The sequence below is a fragment of the Solea solea genome, chromosome 5 (genome assembly GCF_958295425.1).
Source record: "Solea solea chromosome 5, fSolSol10.1, whole genome shotgun sequence".
NCBI classification, from domain to species: domain Eukaryota; kingdom Metazoa; phylum Chordata; class Actinopteri; order Pleuronectiformes; family Soleidae; genus Solea; species Solea solea.
Window position 1 is genome coordinate 29,257,691 of NC_081138.1, and position 19,092 is coordinate 29,276,782.

At 37.1% G+C, this 19,092-nt stretch overlaps 1 protein-coding gene across 2 annotated transcripts; it reads left to right on the plus strand.

Moving 5' to 3' along the window:
* The first annotated feature begins 6,568 nt into the window (after positions 1-6,568).
* On the plus strand, positions 6,569-19,032 carry LOC131459853 (C5a anaphylatoxin chemotactic receptor 1). 2 transcript variants are annotated; one of them, XM_058629980.1, is made up of 3 exons: positions 6,569-7,050; positions 16,266-16,412; positions 17,105-19,032. In XM_058629980.1, exons 1-3 carry the CDS (start codon positions 7,033-7,035, stop codon positions 18,047-18,049), a joined length of 1,110 nt encoding a protein of 369 aa, XP_058485963.1. In that variant the 5' UTR covers positions 6,569-7,032; the 3' UTR covers positions 18,050-19,032. The 2 variants fall into 2 exon arrangements, with proteins under 2 accessions (XP_058485963.1, XP_058485964.1); XM_058629981.1 differs by lacking the exon at positions 6,569-7,050 and adding an exon at positions 15,090-15,336.
* The last annotated feature ends 60 nt before the right edge of the window (positions 19,033-19,092 follow it).

Genomic DNA, 19,092 nt, shown 5'->3' on the forward strand with positions numbered 1-19,092 from the left:
GTGTTGGTTTAAACAAGCACAAAAAGTTCATTTATTCATTCATTAAAGCTTTATTTTTCTTTTTTTACTGGGAAGATTAAAATTTCTTTTACAAGTCGACCTGGAAAAAACATTCACCATAACAAACAGCATCACAGAACAAATAGTACAATAATGAGACAATAACACAAAAGCAGCTCTGACGTGTCGTCCGTTATCAGTTAATTAAATCTGCTGCAACTACAACTTCCTTTATTCTATGTATTCTATTTAGAATCATTTTAAAATAAGCGAAAAGTGACATAAACTACACTAGAATGGTTCTGATAATGTGTCGCTGTTCTGGTTTATTTTAACACATGGTGGAAATTTAGGCTGTAAATAAGATTCTGTGTATTCTGATTTTTGCTGTACATTGTACATGTACGTACATTTTTGGTAAGTAGTTTGTACATTAAATTTTTTTGGGTGGGGGGGTGTAGCTATATTTGAAGCCCCTCAGTTACTTAAAGGTGACATACAGTATGATGTAAATTAATATACTGAAACGACACATGCACACACCTGTTACACCATCTCTATTTTTTTTATAAACATTGAAGTTATTGAGTAAATTTTTGTGTAGATTTAAAGTTTAAAGTGTGTCCGCTTTAGAAGTCACTGTGGAGAATGATCACAAAATAAGACAATAACAGAATGTAAAAATGTGAGATATATATATATATATCTATATCTATATCTATATATAGATATAGATATATCTATATATATATACGTTAAATAACACCATCAAAATACAAACGCAATTTCCACTGCTATATGTGGTTACTAAAATATTGGGATATCAAGCTTTTAGGATATTTGCTGTCTTGACCAGGTCTATTTTAAATGGTTAAATAAAATGTTAAAATGTATTTAAAAAATAAATATTTTAAAGATATTATACACGTATACAAACATATTTTTGAGTAGTATCCTCAATTTATACCAATGAACCCTCGGGCCAAGAGGGGAATCTTGGGACAGGTCAAGGGTCTGAGGTTAAGTACCAATTGTTTTCGTGTCTGTGAAGACACAGAGTTGTGTCTTGTTTTTTTACATCACAGATGACGGCGGGAAGACAGGAAGCATAACAACCACGCCAGTAAACCAAGAAGGCGGTGGCAAACGTAAGAGTTAAGGAATTATCCACCATTCTCTGGAACATGAGTGAGGAAAGTGAGCTACAGTCCTAACCTAAAGGACCTAAAGTTGTCTTTTTATAAAGTTCTTTAAGATCACCTGAGCTGTGGGGTGTGTCTGGGGCAGTGGTGATGCTAATAAGTGTTTTTGGCGACTGAAGTTACACACTGGAGCTTTAAAATACAGAAGTTAACATAACTATCCCTGATTTGTGTGTGTGCGATTATGAGAAACTCTAACTGTTACACACTGGACCTTTAAATAACAATGCGTTTATTAAACACACATATTTACACATATATCTATATATTTATAGATAGATAAACGTTAGTCCACTGAAGTTTGACTGTCATGTGTCCTCCCGTCCAACAGAGGCAGTAGAGGCAGCAGCAGCATTTCCTTTCGTGAGATCTCCCAAAGTGAAGCTAATGCTAACATGCTAGGTGTCTGCATAAGAACAACCCCTATCACGATTAGCATTAACCTCATCCTGAGTATCGACTGTTTTCTTTTTTGTAATTTCGTGCTGCAGCTGATGAAATCCTGCAGGGGGCGACAGATGCAGCAGTTAGAGTTTTCAAAACAGAGGCAATAATTGCTGTGAAAACCTGATTTTTAGGGAGTGGACTACGAAGTTTTTAAACTCACTTTACAATATAAAATCTAAAAAGAGCACATTTATGCAAAACAAATGTATATCAGTGTTAAACAAATACTTTTGAATTTGCTTAGTTTAATGTTTTGTTTTTTGCAGAACAACAGATAAATTCACTTTTGTCAAAGCAAGAGTTGAAATTGGCCAGCTGGGCTTCCATAGCACACAGGTATCCCATCATTGTAATGATTAATCTAAGGATTGTTAGAGATTATTTTGTCCAGGTGGTTGTTACATTTATAATTGAAGAAATAAAATGTATTTTTATGAGTCATCAAACATTCTGGCCTGTTTTTGGGTTTATAATCCATACAATTTCCACATTATTTTTTTTTTGTGATGTGTAGGTGATTGCTCAAGCATGTTCCCTGACATTTTGATAAGAATCTACCCACTGATTATGTCACAAATTTTTTTTAATCAAATTTTCAAGAAATCCCCATCTTTTAACGGGCAATAATTAAAATTGTATCTCATGAAATTTCAAAAAAATTTGGTACGTGCAATCAGGATTAGACATTCTGCCATGAGGCTAAACTTCATCCACATCTGCTTACATCTGTAGCATGGTTCAGTCCCATAGACACCTTAATGGATCAGAATTTTGTCACGTTAATGTAAGAAGGAAATGTTCTGTACAGATCCAGAAAGTTCTACTCGATCCAGTGGTTCAAAATCTAAAAAGCAGGTGACCTACAGATCTTTGCAGAATTTTCCTGACCTTTTAGACAATTTATATGTTTTTAAGTTGTAATTTAGTCACTGAACATGTCTTGAATATTAGGTGTGACATGGCTGCTAAATTAGATTAACCTCTTGTCACGACTTATATTGTAATTTGGGTCACGATAGTTTGACATCTTTAAGAAGTGAGTCATTGAATTTCCTTCCTAGTTTTATTTGAGAAATTCTTAAAATGATCTTACATTGATATTTTAATTTTGCTCTTTTTTTAGAAATCATGGTTTAAAACATGGAAATAAGTCTTATTGATATTTGACTAGCACTGAAACCATTACTCGAATTATCGATTATTAATCGGTGACTTAATAAGTCAACTCTTTTGATTTATCGGTTTTAGGTTTTTTTTCATGATTAAAGCAAAATTTCTGATCGCTAGTTTCTTTTGCTCCACATAACAAAGAAATCATTAAAATCATTTCCAGGTTGATCAATATTTTCTCTACATTTTCTGGACCAAACGATTACTCGAGTCATCGAAAAATTACTTGCAGCATTTCTATATTTGACTATACATTCTTTGGCCACTTTATTAGGTACGCGTCCTGCTGCTTGTACATATAAATATCTCATCAGCCAATCACGTGGCAGTAACTCAATGCTTTTTAGAGTGCGTATAAGGATGTTTCACAGTGAGAGAACAGAAAGCGGCACTGGCTCTTGAGGTAAAAAGTTATCAGGTTTTAACCCTGACATCTTCTCGCAGAACACTTTCAAACAGTTTGTTATACGACTTTAAAAGCATGATTATAATCTGACTTTGAAGAGTCAGGAAGTGTTACAGTGTGTTGTAGTCGGCTGGTACTGACCTGTCTCCACAGCGACTGCACTTCCTCTTTCGACAACTGCTGTTCCTCTCCTCCTTTTGTTCACCGCTTCTCTCTCTCTCTTTCTTTCTTCCCCTCTCTCTCGACCCTGTCGTATTTCTCAGTCCATGTGTGTCTCCCAGTCAACAGTAGACCAGAACGTGGGTTTGCATGTCTTTTATAGGCTACTGTGACTCATGCAAAAAAATCCCCCCGCGCTAACTGAATGACTCTCAAAAATTGGACAACAAATTGGAAGTAAGATGCCCCACTCCGTCTCTTTTTATGTAAATGCCGCCTACATTTACGGTCATGTCGACTGCGATTGTGGCGGTCGATGATGGCAGTTTAACGTCTGATGAGTAAAAAGTCACTGTTTACATTTTTTTCACATAATGTTACACGTCAAAGATTTGTCAGTAAGGTGTCAAATTACTTATTATATGGTTTTATTACAGGATGTTAATGCAGCAATCCAATTAATCTGATAGCGACACCAGATTTTACATAATAGTCTAATAAATTCTACTTTGGCTCTTTCTGTTGAAACAAAACTGTCACAAACTTCTTTTGACTGTGCTTCTTTTTCAAGAAGGTGGCTGAATAAATAAAGATAGCTCACGGTTTCATGGGACGATATGAAAATGTCACTATAAAACAAAATAATCGTGTTGCTTAATTTCTTTCATTTTGTGAAAACAGAGTAAAAAAAAAATAGTGTCGCAAACACAACATACTTTATGTTACCAAAACCATTTCAAAACGATATGTTACAAAAACACTGAAATGTTAGCGAAAATTTGACAAGAACACATGGCTTCCTGTCCTTTGGGGGCGGGGCTTTGAGTGAATGGCCTGAAAGAAGTGGGAGGGATTTAGCTGCTACCGTTAACGGTCGTGAAACACAGTGAAATCACATAGCTTCACCTTTTTTTTTGCATCGTTGAAAGGACACGTGTGGCTCCACCGTGTGGCCGTTCAACATAAATCACTAAGAGTGTACGTTGGTGAGCTAGATGTCATCTTTTCGAGTCACTTCTGCGTTCACCATCATGGTGTAAAATAATGTAGATATGAAAGTTAAAGAAGGAGAATAAACGGCTTTAAATTGTCATCACTGTGTGAAAACTGAGTGCAGGATATAACAGCAAAGTGACATCATGCGTGTTTATTTTTAATCTCCCATGAGCTCAGGAAGTGGTTTTTTCGCAGAAATTTGCGACAATAATGCACAAAAGAATTTATAGCATGAAGGAAGTTCCATTTTTCTCTAACCAAAACAACGAAAAGAGGAGTAATCACCTGCAGCCTGTGGTGTTTTTCACTCACAGGTGCTTTTTATGACAGGACACGACACCTGCTCTGAGCAGAACTACCTGTGTTCTTATCCTTGTACTGCGTCGCAGGTCAAAATAACGACAAGGAAGTCTTTGAAGTGTCAGCTTTCATACACAGCATCTCTTTTAAGGTTTGCCACATGCAGGTTTATGACTTTGAACCCTTTAATAAACCCATTTAATATTCATTTTATGGTATTTATCATGATATTTCAAAGCATTTCAAAGTAAAAGTGTTTTTTTTATATGAAGTGATATAAAGTCTACAATTAAAACACATTTATGGTGCAAAGTGAAACTTTAAATCACACAAAATGTTCATTAGAACATGATAAGCGCTGGCATGATATTGACTGGGGTGTGGGCTGCGTGTGGCCCGTGCGCCACGAGTTTGAGACCTCTGCTTTAAGGGGAATCTGTGCCGTTATTGTCAGGTAATTTTGTCACTTTATAGAAACAGAATATTTTTGTAATCAGGGCTTTAAACTTGGACAAATTAGTCAAACTGTTTGGTCTCTCGCGACCCATCTGTGGGTCCCGACCCAGTCTTTGGGACTCATTGATGTTGATCAGGAAGAATTGTGGGTATTCAAGATGGTCGACTGTAGTGATCAGAAGTCTAAGGAGGAGCCTGTCTTTGAATGGTGAGCTCTCAGGTGAGCCAGTCTTCTACTTCCAGCATTCGTCTACATATTTTAGTTTTTCTGGGGTTTTTTTTGGACGACGGCGGCAGTAGGACATGCACCGCTTCCGCCACGTTATTGGATGTACCTAATGAAGTGGACAGTCTTAACAAGGGACGGTTACACTGATTGTTTTCATATTTACACCTCGACTCGCACAAATACTCAGCGTTCATGTCCCGGTCGAGCCACCTGTGCGATCGCTGAGCGGTTATGACTGTGCACCGTCGTGAAATGAATGGGATCCGTCATCGTCAGTTATGGGATTGTCCTCGGTGGGGATTTTGAAAGAGACCCTTTGCGACTAAATGACTGTGATCTCGCACACCATCCTCTTCAACTCGCTCTCTAACAGGCTGTAAACTGGCCCAGAACCTCACAGCCCGCAGTGTTTGCTTGTGGTAACCAAGTAACCAAGTCATCCCACTCCGTTTCTGAGAAGACAAGGTGCCTCCCCGTCCTTTTTTTCGCTATCTAACCCCCTCCCCGACGCCTCTCCAGCACTGGGGCTTCACGCACCTCGCATGCATGCGGGACTTGTCATGCACTCTGCATTGCGTCCCTGTGAGAGTGAGCGCTGAAGAGAAGACAAACAAGAAAAGTACAAACTGGTGCTGAAGTAGTTAAGGGAAAAACGGCTGCACATACATGAGGAGGTGGGGGAAGAAACTGTGAGAGGGACCCCCCCTTCCTTCACACACTGGAAATTCACAGTGTGTAATATGGCAGATGAGCAGGGTTCAAACGTGACACTCACTTCTTCTGTCTGGCTTTTCTGGCTTCTGTCTTCACTCTGCTTTGTGCATTACGAATTCATGGAGGAAGTCGCTTTGAAAGTTTCCCCTGATGATCAGAGGTGGCAAAAGCACTCACAGTCTAAAGTCATACAGTTACAGTTATATAATACATGAAAAAAAGATTCCGGCTAAAGTAGAAGTAGTGATTTAATTTCCCCCACTGAGATAAAAGTTAAAAAAAAGTACAGGCTCTGGGATGAGTTTTAAGTTGCAGTGCGTAACTTTCAATCACAAACAAATGTCTGTGTCCTGATTAATGTCCTCGTGCTCCACATGACTGTTTAGCTCTGTCACATTTACATTGGATCAGTAACATTCAAAATTGTAGAACTTTCTAGCAGGCAAAACTATCATTCTATTTATCTATTTATTGTAATTGGTATCAAAACACTGTTGCCTTAAAAGTGCATCATCAAAGCTCTTTTGTTAATATTAACCTTCGTATGTGACTATCATCAGAACCTGTATGACTTGTCGGTTTTTTACAACCTAACTAACTAACTAGTCTAACTGCTGTTTAACTGCTGGCTACCACTAACTGTGTGTGTGAATAAACCTTCAGAAAGACAGTCGAGTTGCCGTACTTGTTATGGTTGCCCCTTCCAGAAGGGATTATTGACCTGAAAGGATCATGTATTTTTTAATTGTTGATACTTTATTAATCCCCTTAGGGAAATTATTCTCTGCATTTTGACCCATCCTAGAATTAGGAGCAGTGGGCTGCCACACTGAGTAGCGCCAGGGGAGCAATGGGGGTTGGGTACCTTGCTCAGGGGTACCCCAGCCCTTTCGACCTGGTGGGGACTTGAACCGGCGACCTTCCCTTTCCACTTGGCCACAGGCTGCCCCATTATGGAAGTGAAGAATAAGGTAGGAATGTATTAGGGATGGCACGATCAAAAACTCAAGTATCTACCGATACTGATACCGATATCACAAATGATACCAATACCACAAACGATACCAATATCACAAACTCAAGTATCTACTGATACTACTGAGCTACTGATTTTGACTTTAATCTCAGAATTCATGCTGTTTTATTATTTTTTCTTTCTTTCAATTTTCTTTTTTTTTATACATGTGGCACTAATACTCTTCCATTCATTTTTCCATCTGAATTTAGTTCCTTAATCTATACTTTACCATGTACTGTATATATATATATATATATACATACACACACATATATATATATATACTGTATGTATATATATATATATATATATATACATATAAATACATATATATATATATATATTTTGAACACCTTACACAAAGGTGTAAGGTGTTCAAAATATCAGAATAAAGAATATATTCAGTCATTCATCTTGTCTCCCTGTGACATTCCCGCGCTGCACTGAGGAAGTGACATCCATCTATTTAAACAGCTCCTATATTCAGGACACAGCAAACATGTTTCTTATTCATGACAGTACTACTGTATGTTATCAAAATGTCATCAGTGAAAAAATAAAAATCCCCAATATAATGTAAGAAATGTGTTATATTTGCACAAAAAAAAAAAAAAATGTGGCTGAAAACTTTGAGCCCTGTAAATTATTATTGTGGCCAGGTTGTTTTTGAAAAGGAAATACTATTAGATAGACTGTGTCATTATCATTTAAAAAAAAACACACACACACATACATACATACATACATACATACACACATATATATATATATATATATATATATACATACATATATATGTATGTATGTAAATATAAAAAGACTATGACGGAAGTTTTATACTGCTTATGTAGACGGGGTGTGAATCGATTATATCGTGTATATAATCGATTCACATATTGCGAGACAGTCATATCGTGATACATCGCGATTTCTGTCTAACTGAAGAAGACAAAACGTGAAAAAGTTAAAAGTGCAGGATTTCCCTCATTTATTTGAGCAGCATCACCGCTGCTCATTAATTAGAATATCCTTATTTGCCTTGGCATATTGATTATCATATTGCACGAGGAAGGAAGATGACATTACGATATTTCGTAGTATATAGCCAACCTTTTCCTCACCTCGGAATAGCACGGTTTAGGTTGGTTTTCCAGCGAGTGACTAGTGACTTGTAAAGCAGTTGTTTTTAGTGTAAATGAATCACTAGAATCAGTTAATTCAAACTATTTGTTCAGTGCTTCCTCCATGACCGGACAACAGACTCGCCGGTTCCTAAAAACACCAGACTCCTCTGTTAAATATTGAGATTTTAGACATTTCCCTGGTAATTGTTGGAGATTAAGGCACGTTTTTAGGATTGTTAAGTCTTTTTAACTGATCTACAGTTTCGGCTTGATTCTTGTGTTGGACGTCTCTTCCTGTGACGGCCCTCTGACCAATCAGTGGCCGGCAGTCTGGCGCTGTCACGCATAGTATCACCTCAGCTTGTTTGGAACCTCCCCAGAGCAGGTACTAAAACAAAGTACCAGGTACTATCGCTAGTGGAAACGCAACTTAACCGTGCCGGGGTGAGGCGAGGCGGTGGAAACACGCCATATTTGTGCGCAATAAGTGCAGTGTTTTATTTCCTTATTTTGTCTTATATTAATCTGGCAACCACGCGCCCTGCATAGGGGCAGCGAACAGCCGCTATTGTACATTATATCATCTTTAAAAACAGCAACAAAGTGCTCACACTGCATGACGTCCCACCTCTGCAGATGAGGAAGTGACATCATATTATGTACTGATGTCAGGAGGAAACCGGAGTTTAACCCTCCTGTAGGCGTATGTGTACGTCATGCGAACACAACCGTCACCTTCACTCACAAACCTCGTCTCCTCGACAGAGGAAACCAGTGTGAAAGTTTGTTCAAGAGTGCAATTTTGTTTTTTGTGTAAAAAAATAAGAAGCAGTTTGAGAGTTCTTCTTCAGCTCAGACTCAGTGTTTCCACGTGGGCAAACCAAACCTGACCTCACTCTGTTTTCCTGTCATATGTGGGACAAGCATGAGAGACGCAACACACACACACACTCAGCTGATAAGATATGATATGATAACAACTATGCCGTCACTCTCTGTCTGTCTGTGTGTGTGTGTGTGTGTGTGTGTGTGTGTCCTGTGGTGTGACGAAAACACCACAGGGAAAATTTCAGACACTTTTCTTAGGAAAACAAAACATTTCATTTTCATATCATCACCAAACATTTGCCCCCAAAAATCAGCTACTGCTTCATCACACACACAAACACACACACACGCTGTATTTTTGGTTTCCCCCGATCAAAACCCTGCGTCTAAAATTAGCAGGTTTAAAGGAAGTGTAGGCGAGTGTGGAAAGACCAGCGAAGATTCACTTCTACAAACCAGTTCAAACACACACACACACACACACACTTCTGAATTAAAAATCCATCCATCTTTTCCGCATAAATTCAATTTAAATACTGATTGCAAAAAAAGCCCCTTCATTTTATTGTATCAGAGAGAAAAGATTTGTTTGTGAATCCCCGATAATTTATATACAGTAAACCACTTAAGTATTTTGAGTATGTGACGTATAAAATAATCCAACTTTCCATCAGGACTGCAATAAGTAATATATCAAATAACGATTAAAATGTGAATATTTTCTGGTTTCTTTGCTCACTTACTAATAACTTAACATTTTCACTTAGTTCACTAAGTGTTAATATTATTGAGGATTAAATTAATTACGTGTTCACTTAGTATTAACTTAACGTCTTCACTTAATTCACCAAATCTTTGTATTGTTAAGTATTAATTCCACTGTGTTTACTTAGTAATAACTTCACATTTTCCCTTAGTGAGATAGGTGTTAATATTATTAAGTATTAAGTTTACTTAGTAATAACTTAAAGTCTTAACTTATTCAACCAAGTGTTAATATTAAGTTCACTTAATAACTTAGTGTCTTCACTTAATGAGCCAAGTATTAACTTAACATCTTGTGTGTTAATATTATTAAGTATTATTGATCCATGAAGACATGTGAGGACTTTTTGGACAACGTCGATCAATGTTATTCCTTTACACAGTTTCTAGACCAAAAAAACTAATCGATTAATCAAGAAAATAGTCAACAAATTAATAATAGATGATGAAAATAATCATTATTCCATTTTAGAGTTTTCTTTAATGATTACAACTTCTCAGATATTTCGACTTCTTAAATGTGAATATTTTCTGCTTTTTTTTCAAAAAAATAAAAAAATAAATCATTAAAAGTGAAACATTTTCTGACATTTTACAGACCAAACAAGTAGAAAACAATCGACAGACTAATCGATTATGAAAATAATCACGAGTTTCAGCCCTAAGCGGTGATAAAAATACATTTCGACAAAATTATATTAAAAAAAGAAAAAAAAGTATTTGAATAATACTTATTTAATTTTAAGACTCATTATTTGTGTTACGGCAGAATTTGACCATAGTCACTTTCCTTGTTTCTAACACACATGAATATGCTGCATTTAACATGAAAAAAACAAAGAAATGAAACCAGCTATTATCTGGAATTATTATTTTTCATAGATAAGAGCAAATTATACTAACAAATAGAAATTTAGGGTATTTTTGAGAGAAATTGAGCAACTGAGAGAGGAATAAACAGAAATGTGCCCAGTAAGATTTGGATTGGGCTAAGATTGGAGTTGTGGTAAGGTTAAGGATAAGGATATGGTTATGTTCTCTAAATGAATGGACTTCAACGTGAGTCCTTAAAAGGGTCTCTGCACAAACCCGTGTGTCGAGAGAACACGCCCCAGCGTCTGGTTGCTGAATTTCACAAGATTTGAAACTTGATATTCAAACATTTGAAACTTGTTTTAATCATTCAAATTTGGCAATATGCGATCATCCTGAATTCACCCATACAAGAAGGAAAGAACGAACAAAAAAAGCAACAGAACAAGTAAGAAATAGAGTGTGAGTAAGCGTAAGAAAAGAATGAAAGAAAGAGAGAAAGCGTGAAAAGAAAGATTTTGTGAAAAAATTTAAATAACACACATAAATTTGCTGGTTTTAATAAATTAATTTTTTCACTTAGTGATAATATTATTATTATTATTATTATTATCATTATTATCATTAAGTATTAAGTTCACTTCACTTATTTTCACCACTGCAATTTGAAATGTGGGAGGGAGTCTGTGTTGGAGGAGGAGGATCTGAGGGTGCGGGCAGGAATGCATATGTGGAGGTGATCGGAGAGGTACGGAGGTGCAAGGTTGTGTATAAAGTATCACGTTCACTAAGTGTTTATTTAGTAATAATTTAATATTTACACTTTTTTCACAAATAATTTCAATAACACACACATACATTTGCTGGTTTTAATAAATTCATTTTTTCACTTAGTGTTAATATTATGAAGTATTAAGTTCACTTAGTAGTAACTTAATGTCTTCACTTAGTTCACCAAGTGTTAATATTATTAAGTTCACTTAGTAATGACTTAATGTCTTCACTTAGTTCACTAAGTGTTAATAAGATTAAGTATTAACTTAACATCTTCACTAAGTGTTAATATTATAAACTTTGTAACAGCTTAAACTCTTCACTTAGTTCAATAAGTGTTAATATTATAAACTTTGTAACAGCTTAAACTCTTCACTTAGTTCACTAAGTGTTAATATTAAGAATTAAGTTCACTTAACGTCTTTACTTTAGATGTGATTCCATATTTAGCTTAATTTACACGTGGAAATGTCTTTTAGTTTGAAATAAAACCTGTTCTTATAAACAACATAAACTGACGGTCAATATTAATATAAAACATATTCATCTTAATATGAGTCATCTGAATCTGTTTAGAGATAATGGATAAGAGGTTTTGTTGTCATGACAACATTTCTACTGCTTCAGACCTCATTTCATCCATTTCTGTGTGAAAGCAAATAAATAAAAGCAGTTCTTTTGTTTTGCTTGTTTTTGTTATTTTGTTTTACTTCATCGAATGTTGAGAAAGAGTCTGAGTGCAGCGTTAAGTGACCCTCAACACTGTGACTAAATATTTAAAAAGCCTTTAAAACCTCCATGTATTCATGAGAATAAGTCATAAATGGACTGAGATTTTGTGAATGAAGTTTATCTTTGAAAAACTGAAACAGTTATACAATTAAAACAAAACAAAACTTTTATTCTTTCACAAACAAGTGAAGCAACTGTTAAAGAATTGTAATTGGCGGTTACTTTAAAACATGAATATTTAATGTCGTTCACCTGCTTCTGTGAAATGATAGAAATCCAAGATCAGAGGTGGCAATAAATTAAACATGGACACGAATAACAAAGAAAGTGTCGTTAATTAGCAGTAATTTAAGTGTTTATGATTATATTTGGGTAAGAAAGTAAATAAAATAATTAAAAAAACAATATGAAGGAAAGAGATACGGCAAGGGAAAGAGTGAGAGAAACAAAGGAAGAGGCAGAGTTAGAGAAAGAAAGAACATACGAAAGTGAAAAAGACAGTTTGTAAAACAAAGAAAGAACATACGAAAGTGAAAAAGACACCTAGTAAAACAAAGAAAGAACATACGAAAGTGAAAAAGACACTTTGTAAAAGAAAGAGCGAAAGAATGTAAGAACGTAAGAAAAAGAGTGAAAGAAAGAAAGTGAAAGAACGTAAGAAAAAGTGAAAGAGCGAAAGAAAGAAAGCGGCAAAGTAGGAAAGAAAGAAGTTTGTAAAAGAAGGAAAGAACGAAAGAAAGAACATACGGAAGTGAAAGAGACAGTAAAAGAAAGAGCGAAAGAACATAAGAAAGAGTGAAAGAAAGAGAGGGAAAGAACGTAAGAAAGAGAGCGAAAGAACATAAGAAAAAGAGTGAAAGAGAGCGAAAAAACATAAGAAAGAGAGCAAAAGAACATAACAAAAAGAGTGAAAGAATGTAAGAAACAGAGTGAAAGAAAGAGAGTGAAAAAACATAAGAGAGTGAAAGAACGTAAGAAAAAGAGCGAAAGAACGTAAGAACGTAAGGGTGGAGTGGCTCAGTGGTTAAGACCGGTACCCTGTGTGCGAAAGACATCATTGGTCGCAATGGTCACATGTTCAACTCCACCCCTGGCTGATTGTACTCAATTCCATTGTAAGTCGCTTTGGATAAAAGCGTCTGCTAAATGACATGTAATGTAATGAAAGAGGGAAAGAATGTAAGAAAGAGGGAAAGAACATAAGAAAGAGTGGGCAAAAGAAAGAAAAAAGTATTTACATAAACTAATTATGTTTATTATTTATCATTAATAAATAAAAATTGAATAATTTTTTTTTTAAATGAATAAAGTAACAGACAAATTCATTTCAAATTAACAAAAGATCAATACAAACTAAAAGGTAGTTAGTGTTTCTGACTGTATTATGTAATTTATTAATCCACGAGGAGAAATTGGGAATTAAAATAACACTCTACAGATTACAGGATTAATAACTAGCAACATTTATGACGTTTATGTCAGGATTATAGGCGCATAATAAGTGATTCTGTTCGTCTCCATGGAGATAGAATTAGTTCAAACATTAATTTAAAGCAGCTCTTGTGCTTTAAATGAATCATATTTTACTTGAGGCTGTAACTAAAGATCATCTTCATAATCTATGAATCTGTCAATTCCCAGATTATTGGATTAGTTATTGGATCCATAAAATTTCATAAAATGAAATGATGCAAAAAACCCAGAAAATATTCACTTTTATAAAGCTGAAAAATCTAAGAACTTAGAAGTTTAAGTTATATTTAAAACCAAAACTGATTAATTGATGATCAAAATAATTAATTTAGTTATTGATTAATCCGTGAAAAACTCCCTAAACTCATTTAGACATGAGTGACTAACAAGAATGCCAGTTTTACTAAATGAGCAGCACAGCCATCTGCTGGTGAAGATCAACAAGTGCATCATCAGTGAGAAAACACTCTTAAAAAAAGGGCTTGATTTTCATTTTAAAATGCAAAAAAATATATATCTTATTTTAACTCAGAAGTTGTTTTTTTAATTAATGTTAATGAAGTTTATGTACTTTATCTAACCTGTACTAACAATATTTATGATGATATTACGATTATTTAAAATGATTAGTTTAAACCAAACGGACAAACGATCTACTCACTTTTTGTTACGTAAACATTCAAATCTCGTTTTAATTTTAGCTTTGAAAAAGCTTCTAGTAGACATTCCACAGCACCACCACTTATAACTTAACTTAACAAACAACATATAAGTGGAAAGTTATACGTTAAAATTAACATTTTAACGGGAAAAGCCCACAGCAAACGTTTCCTTATTTTATAGATATATTTTGCATCATTAACATGTTTTTATTGTGAAGTAAAACATCACTCAACATCAAAACAAGCACTTTTTCACTTTGAAATAGAGCTGTGACCTTAATGAACGAGTCAAATCTTTTGAACGGCTCTTTGAACAACGGGAATCCGAGTCGCAGTTGCGAACCGTTCACTTGAATCATTCAGATCCAAATCTTACTATATGATTACAACCAGTGACTTATTGTCTTGATAAAAACCTGTTTGGCTTCTAAAAAAATAATTAAATATAAGAACGAGCCAGTCGTTTGAACGGCTCTTTAAAGAGCCACAAAAATCCCAGCTCTACTTTGAAATTCTGTCAAAGATCATCATGAATATCTTTAATGCAATATTGTACTCACCCGCTACTGAACAGAGGTTTATTTCCCCGTTTTCCCCTACTAAAGAGGCATGATGTAAAACATGTGAAACAGCGGCCATCAGTGTTTAAAGCGGGTACTGCAGCACCAGGTCAAAATACTGGAGAGCAAACTCCAATAAATGCATTTTATTGGACACTGTAAAAAAAACAAAAAAAAAAACACAAAACTATTTACGGACTATTTCCCAGAACAAATACTTAAAAAAAAAAAAAAATAGAACAATGTTCTTTTTAAGATTCAAGGTCAAACAACGCAGGAAATGGCTTTTCCTTGACAACAAATGTGCGTGATGTTGGTTGATATGTTGCCAAGAAAGAGTGTGAGAGTGTGTCGCAATCGCACACACACACACACACACAGAAAAAGAGAGAGAGAGATAGAGGGAGGGAGGTATAGAGAGTGAAATTGCTCTTTTAACTGCCTGTCGTCACACCTTTTTTCTTTTATTTCCTGCACTGTTTCTCCGAGCAGAGGGAAAATAAAGCAGGTAAGAAGAAAACCCTTTAAATGATCTCGTCCGACTCTAGACTTTCTTATCGATCACCTTTGATTCCTGAAAATCCTCAATTTTTACAAGCTTTTAATTGTGGAACCCGCCGCTGCTATCATTATCTTTGGCACAGAACAGATTTTTAATGCCGCTGCTACCAAGTTACTGAAGGTGTTATTATGAACACATGAACGCTGATGTCACAGTGGCACACGAGTCTACATGTGTGAATTCATCCAGAGCCTGAGGCTACGGGGAAAGAATTCCTAAGTCTTTAATCATTACTGCTAATACAAGTTTACATACGTGCATGTATAGAGGTGTGTGTGTGTGTTTTGACATCATCAAACACTGGTCCTTGAATGGTTAACTCTTAAATTGTCTAACACAGGCAGTGGTTGACAAATGTCTTACTTTGAAGGGCCAAAATTTCAACTTGATTTAAAAAAATTAAGCCGAACTTTGAAGTCCGGTCACTTTTTCGCCGTTTTCCATACAGCACTCATGCCAACAGTTTCGGAGTACGTATTTTACGACACTAGTAAACATCCATCCATCTATCGTCTACCTCTTTATCCTCACTGTTGTAAAACGCTCCCCCCCTCTGCCCCTCTCCTGACCATGTGTATTTGTTTTCAACAAAAGCTGCGGGGCCATGTGCATGCCGGTCGGAGTCTGTATTTCACACCCTTGTGTTTTTCAAGAACTCTTAAAATGAGTCTAATATAATGCAGAATTTCAAAAGTAAAATATGGAAGTTTGTTTATGGCCATAGAATAACTGAGCTTTTTATGTTTTTAAGCTTTCTACAAAGATGTATTTGTGGCTCCAAAACCTCATAATCCCATTCACAACTATTACTAAACACTATAATATAACCTCTTTACACTCTTTGTAATAGTGTATAATGTTTTATATTCCTACAGACTAGCAGCTCCATGGCTAACATGAATGGGACGCAGTTTCCCGCTCATGCAGTGAACCAGCCACTGACCAATGCCACTGGCCGCTTTTGGCAGGTGGAGCCCATCAGCCAGGGCATCCAAATTGCTGCAACTCTGATCATCTTCCTGGTAAGATTTCCTCCACCCATCCAGCCTGTGTCCGTTAATGTGACAGGGCTGGCGTGAAGAGGCTGTATTATAGTACATGATAATAGCTGGGAAAGGGATTACGAGACTGTGGAGTAGGGGGTGGGTCAAAATATTGATTTGGGGGATATATCGCGCAATACGATCATCCATCCGGCAGGGAAACTATTGATATTTTAAAGTAAACAGTCCCCGCCAGTTTCACTCACCGGGCGTCGCTACCATGTGATTCCTGATCCCTGTAGCTACCTACACTGTGCCTCAAAACCCGATTTGCCTCTCACACGTATGTACAGCAAATCACGTTTCAAATACCTGATCTGTACCCGATTTGCTTGACGCATGTGTTTAGTGTGGGTACTTCCCATCATAATCGTCATGGTAACGTAAACCCTGTTGGAAGCAGCCTTCATAACAGGAAGTAGCCACACTTTCACACATGTGCAGAACAAACTGGGTTTCCTGTATGGACTGGGCAGTTACGACCACAACTTAAGTGTGATTTAAAAGTTACATTGACACTGATAGTTTCAATTTCACATCACCTTTGGTCTTAGTATAACAGAAATCCTTCCTCTTATTTTTGGACTTTTAGAAACTAAGCAAACAACGGCTAAGGAGTGTTGTACAGTATGCCATCTAATTAACAGCGTCATCTCTCTTGACTCCTTCAGGTGGGCATACCTCTGAATGGCCTGGTGGTTTGGGCTCTTGGATTTCACGGCCGTCGACACCTGGTGCACAGAGGTGCCAATGGTTCGAAGCATGCCGCCAGCAGTTTCCGCATATATGTCCTGAACCTGTCCCTGGCTGACCTGGTGCTGCTTGTGCGTACCCCTCTCATGCTGGGCTACCTCGCTCACGGAAACAGTTGGCCGTTTAGTCACGGCTTCTGCCGTCTGATCATGTTCCTGCGGGGCCTGGGGTTGTACGCCTCCGCCTTCCTCCTCTGTGCCGTGGCCTTGGAACGATGCCTGTGCCTGCTGAAGCCCATGTGGGCTCGACTGCAACGGCCACCCTGGGCTGTTCCTCTGGCCTGTGGCCTCTTGTGGCTGCTAGCTGCCATCCTGTCTGCCCCATACTTGCACACCGCCGAGCTTTTTGAAATTAACGAGGCTTACCAGTGCCTGGAGAGTGGGAAGTTTAACATGGGCCTGTTTGTAACAGAAACGGTGGCAGGTTTCATCGTGCCCCTGCTGGTGTTCGTTGGAAGTAACATTGCCGTTTTACTCACCATTCAGCAAGTAGTGCCTCCAACGCCCACCTCCTCCACTGCTTCCACCTCACGCAGGATGGTCAGGATGTACCATGTGCTCTTCTTCACCATGCTTTTTTTCCTCACCTGCTGGGTGCCCTATTTTTTTTGCCGTTTCCTAAGAGTCTTGGTTGAGGGACGACCTGACTGGATCAAACTGTACACTGGAGCATTATATGGCACATACATATCACTGTATCTAGTATACATCAAGAGTGCACTAAATCCTGTGCTGTATGTGTTTGCTGCCAGAGGCTTAGGCCGCGCCATCAGAGACTCACTTGTCTCCACTATTGAAAGACTTTTCAACGATGAATCCTCAGAGTCCATACGAAGAAAATCACTTAAGAACTCCCAGATTTGACCAGGAGTTTAGAGTTTTTTTGTATTTTAAATTTTATCTTAGGTTGTCTCCCTGCAAATCACTGGTAACCCACAGAACTGAGCTGGGTAAATATTACTCCGTTCAGACGTGGTATTAATATCTGTTCTCAGAAATCTGCTCTCATGTGCACAACTTTGCCGTGTTTCCACCTCAAATCTTTGGTACCCTTACAGAGTATCACAGTACGGTTAGACCAGCTCCACCCAAGACTAATCAGCCAGCTGATTGAGCGACAAAAATATGACACTCCCTTGCGATAGGCGTAAATATTTCATGGAAATCAAGGCAGAGGCAGAGTCTATTGTTATAAAAATGGATGGATGTCTTGTTGAGACCAATAGCCACAAACTGACCAGGAAGCAAAGAGCCACTGGACGTCTTCCTCTGTAGTCTGTTGCTACACAGCCATTGGGCACAGATGGCCACACCCCACCTACCAAGTAAATGATACTGTTCGTAGTCGAAAAACTCAGGCCTGACTTTAGGGCTTTATCCTTCCAAACCGAACCATACCATGACGGACACACAGCTGTGTTCATATAAAAATGAAAGCCTAATTTGTGGGGCATGCATTAGGTAGCAGCAGCAATGTAGTCCGAATGTAGTTTTTGGGTGTGTAAAAACATCAGCACAACAGAGAGTACAGAAGGACAAAAAAAAAGAAATCACACAGGATTTCTCCACCATCAGCTAAAAACAAGAACATACAAGGTCAGTAAAAAAAATAAATAAATAAAAAAAATATGACTGACGGTGTCAAAAATGCTGCGTATGTTGCTACATGCTGAAGGCAGGGTCATAATTGGCATGAAAATGTATTCATGCACCATCTTGTCGATTGGATTCACAGGCAGGAAACATTATCTACATAGATAACAACCGCAATGTCACTAATTCCAGGCCACAGAGCAACTTCTGTCACATTATTTCCTCTAAAATAAAACAAAAAATGTTTATTTGCATGTTCTCGTCCTGGTTCTAAATTTGTTTAGTCAAACATGATCTTTCCGCTGATATAATCG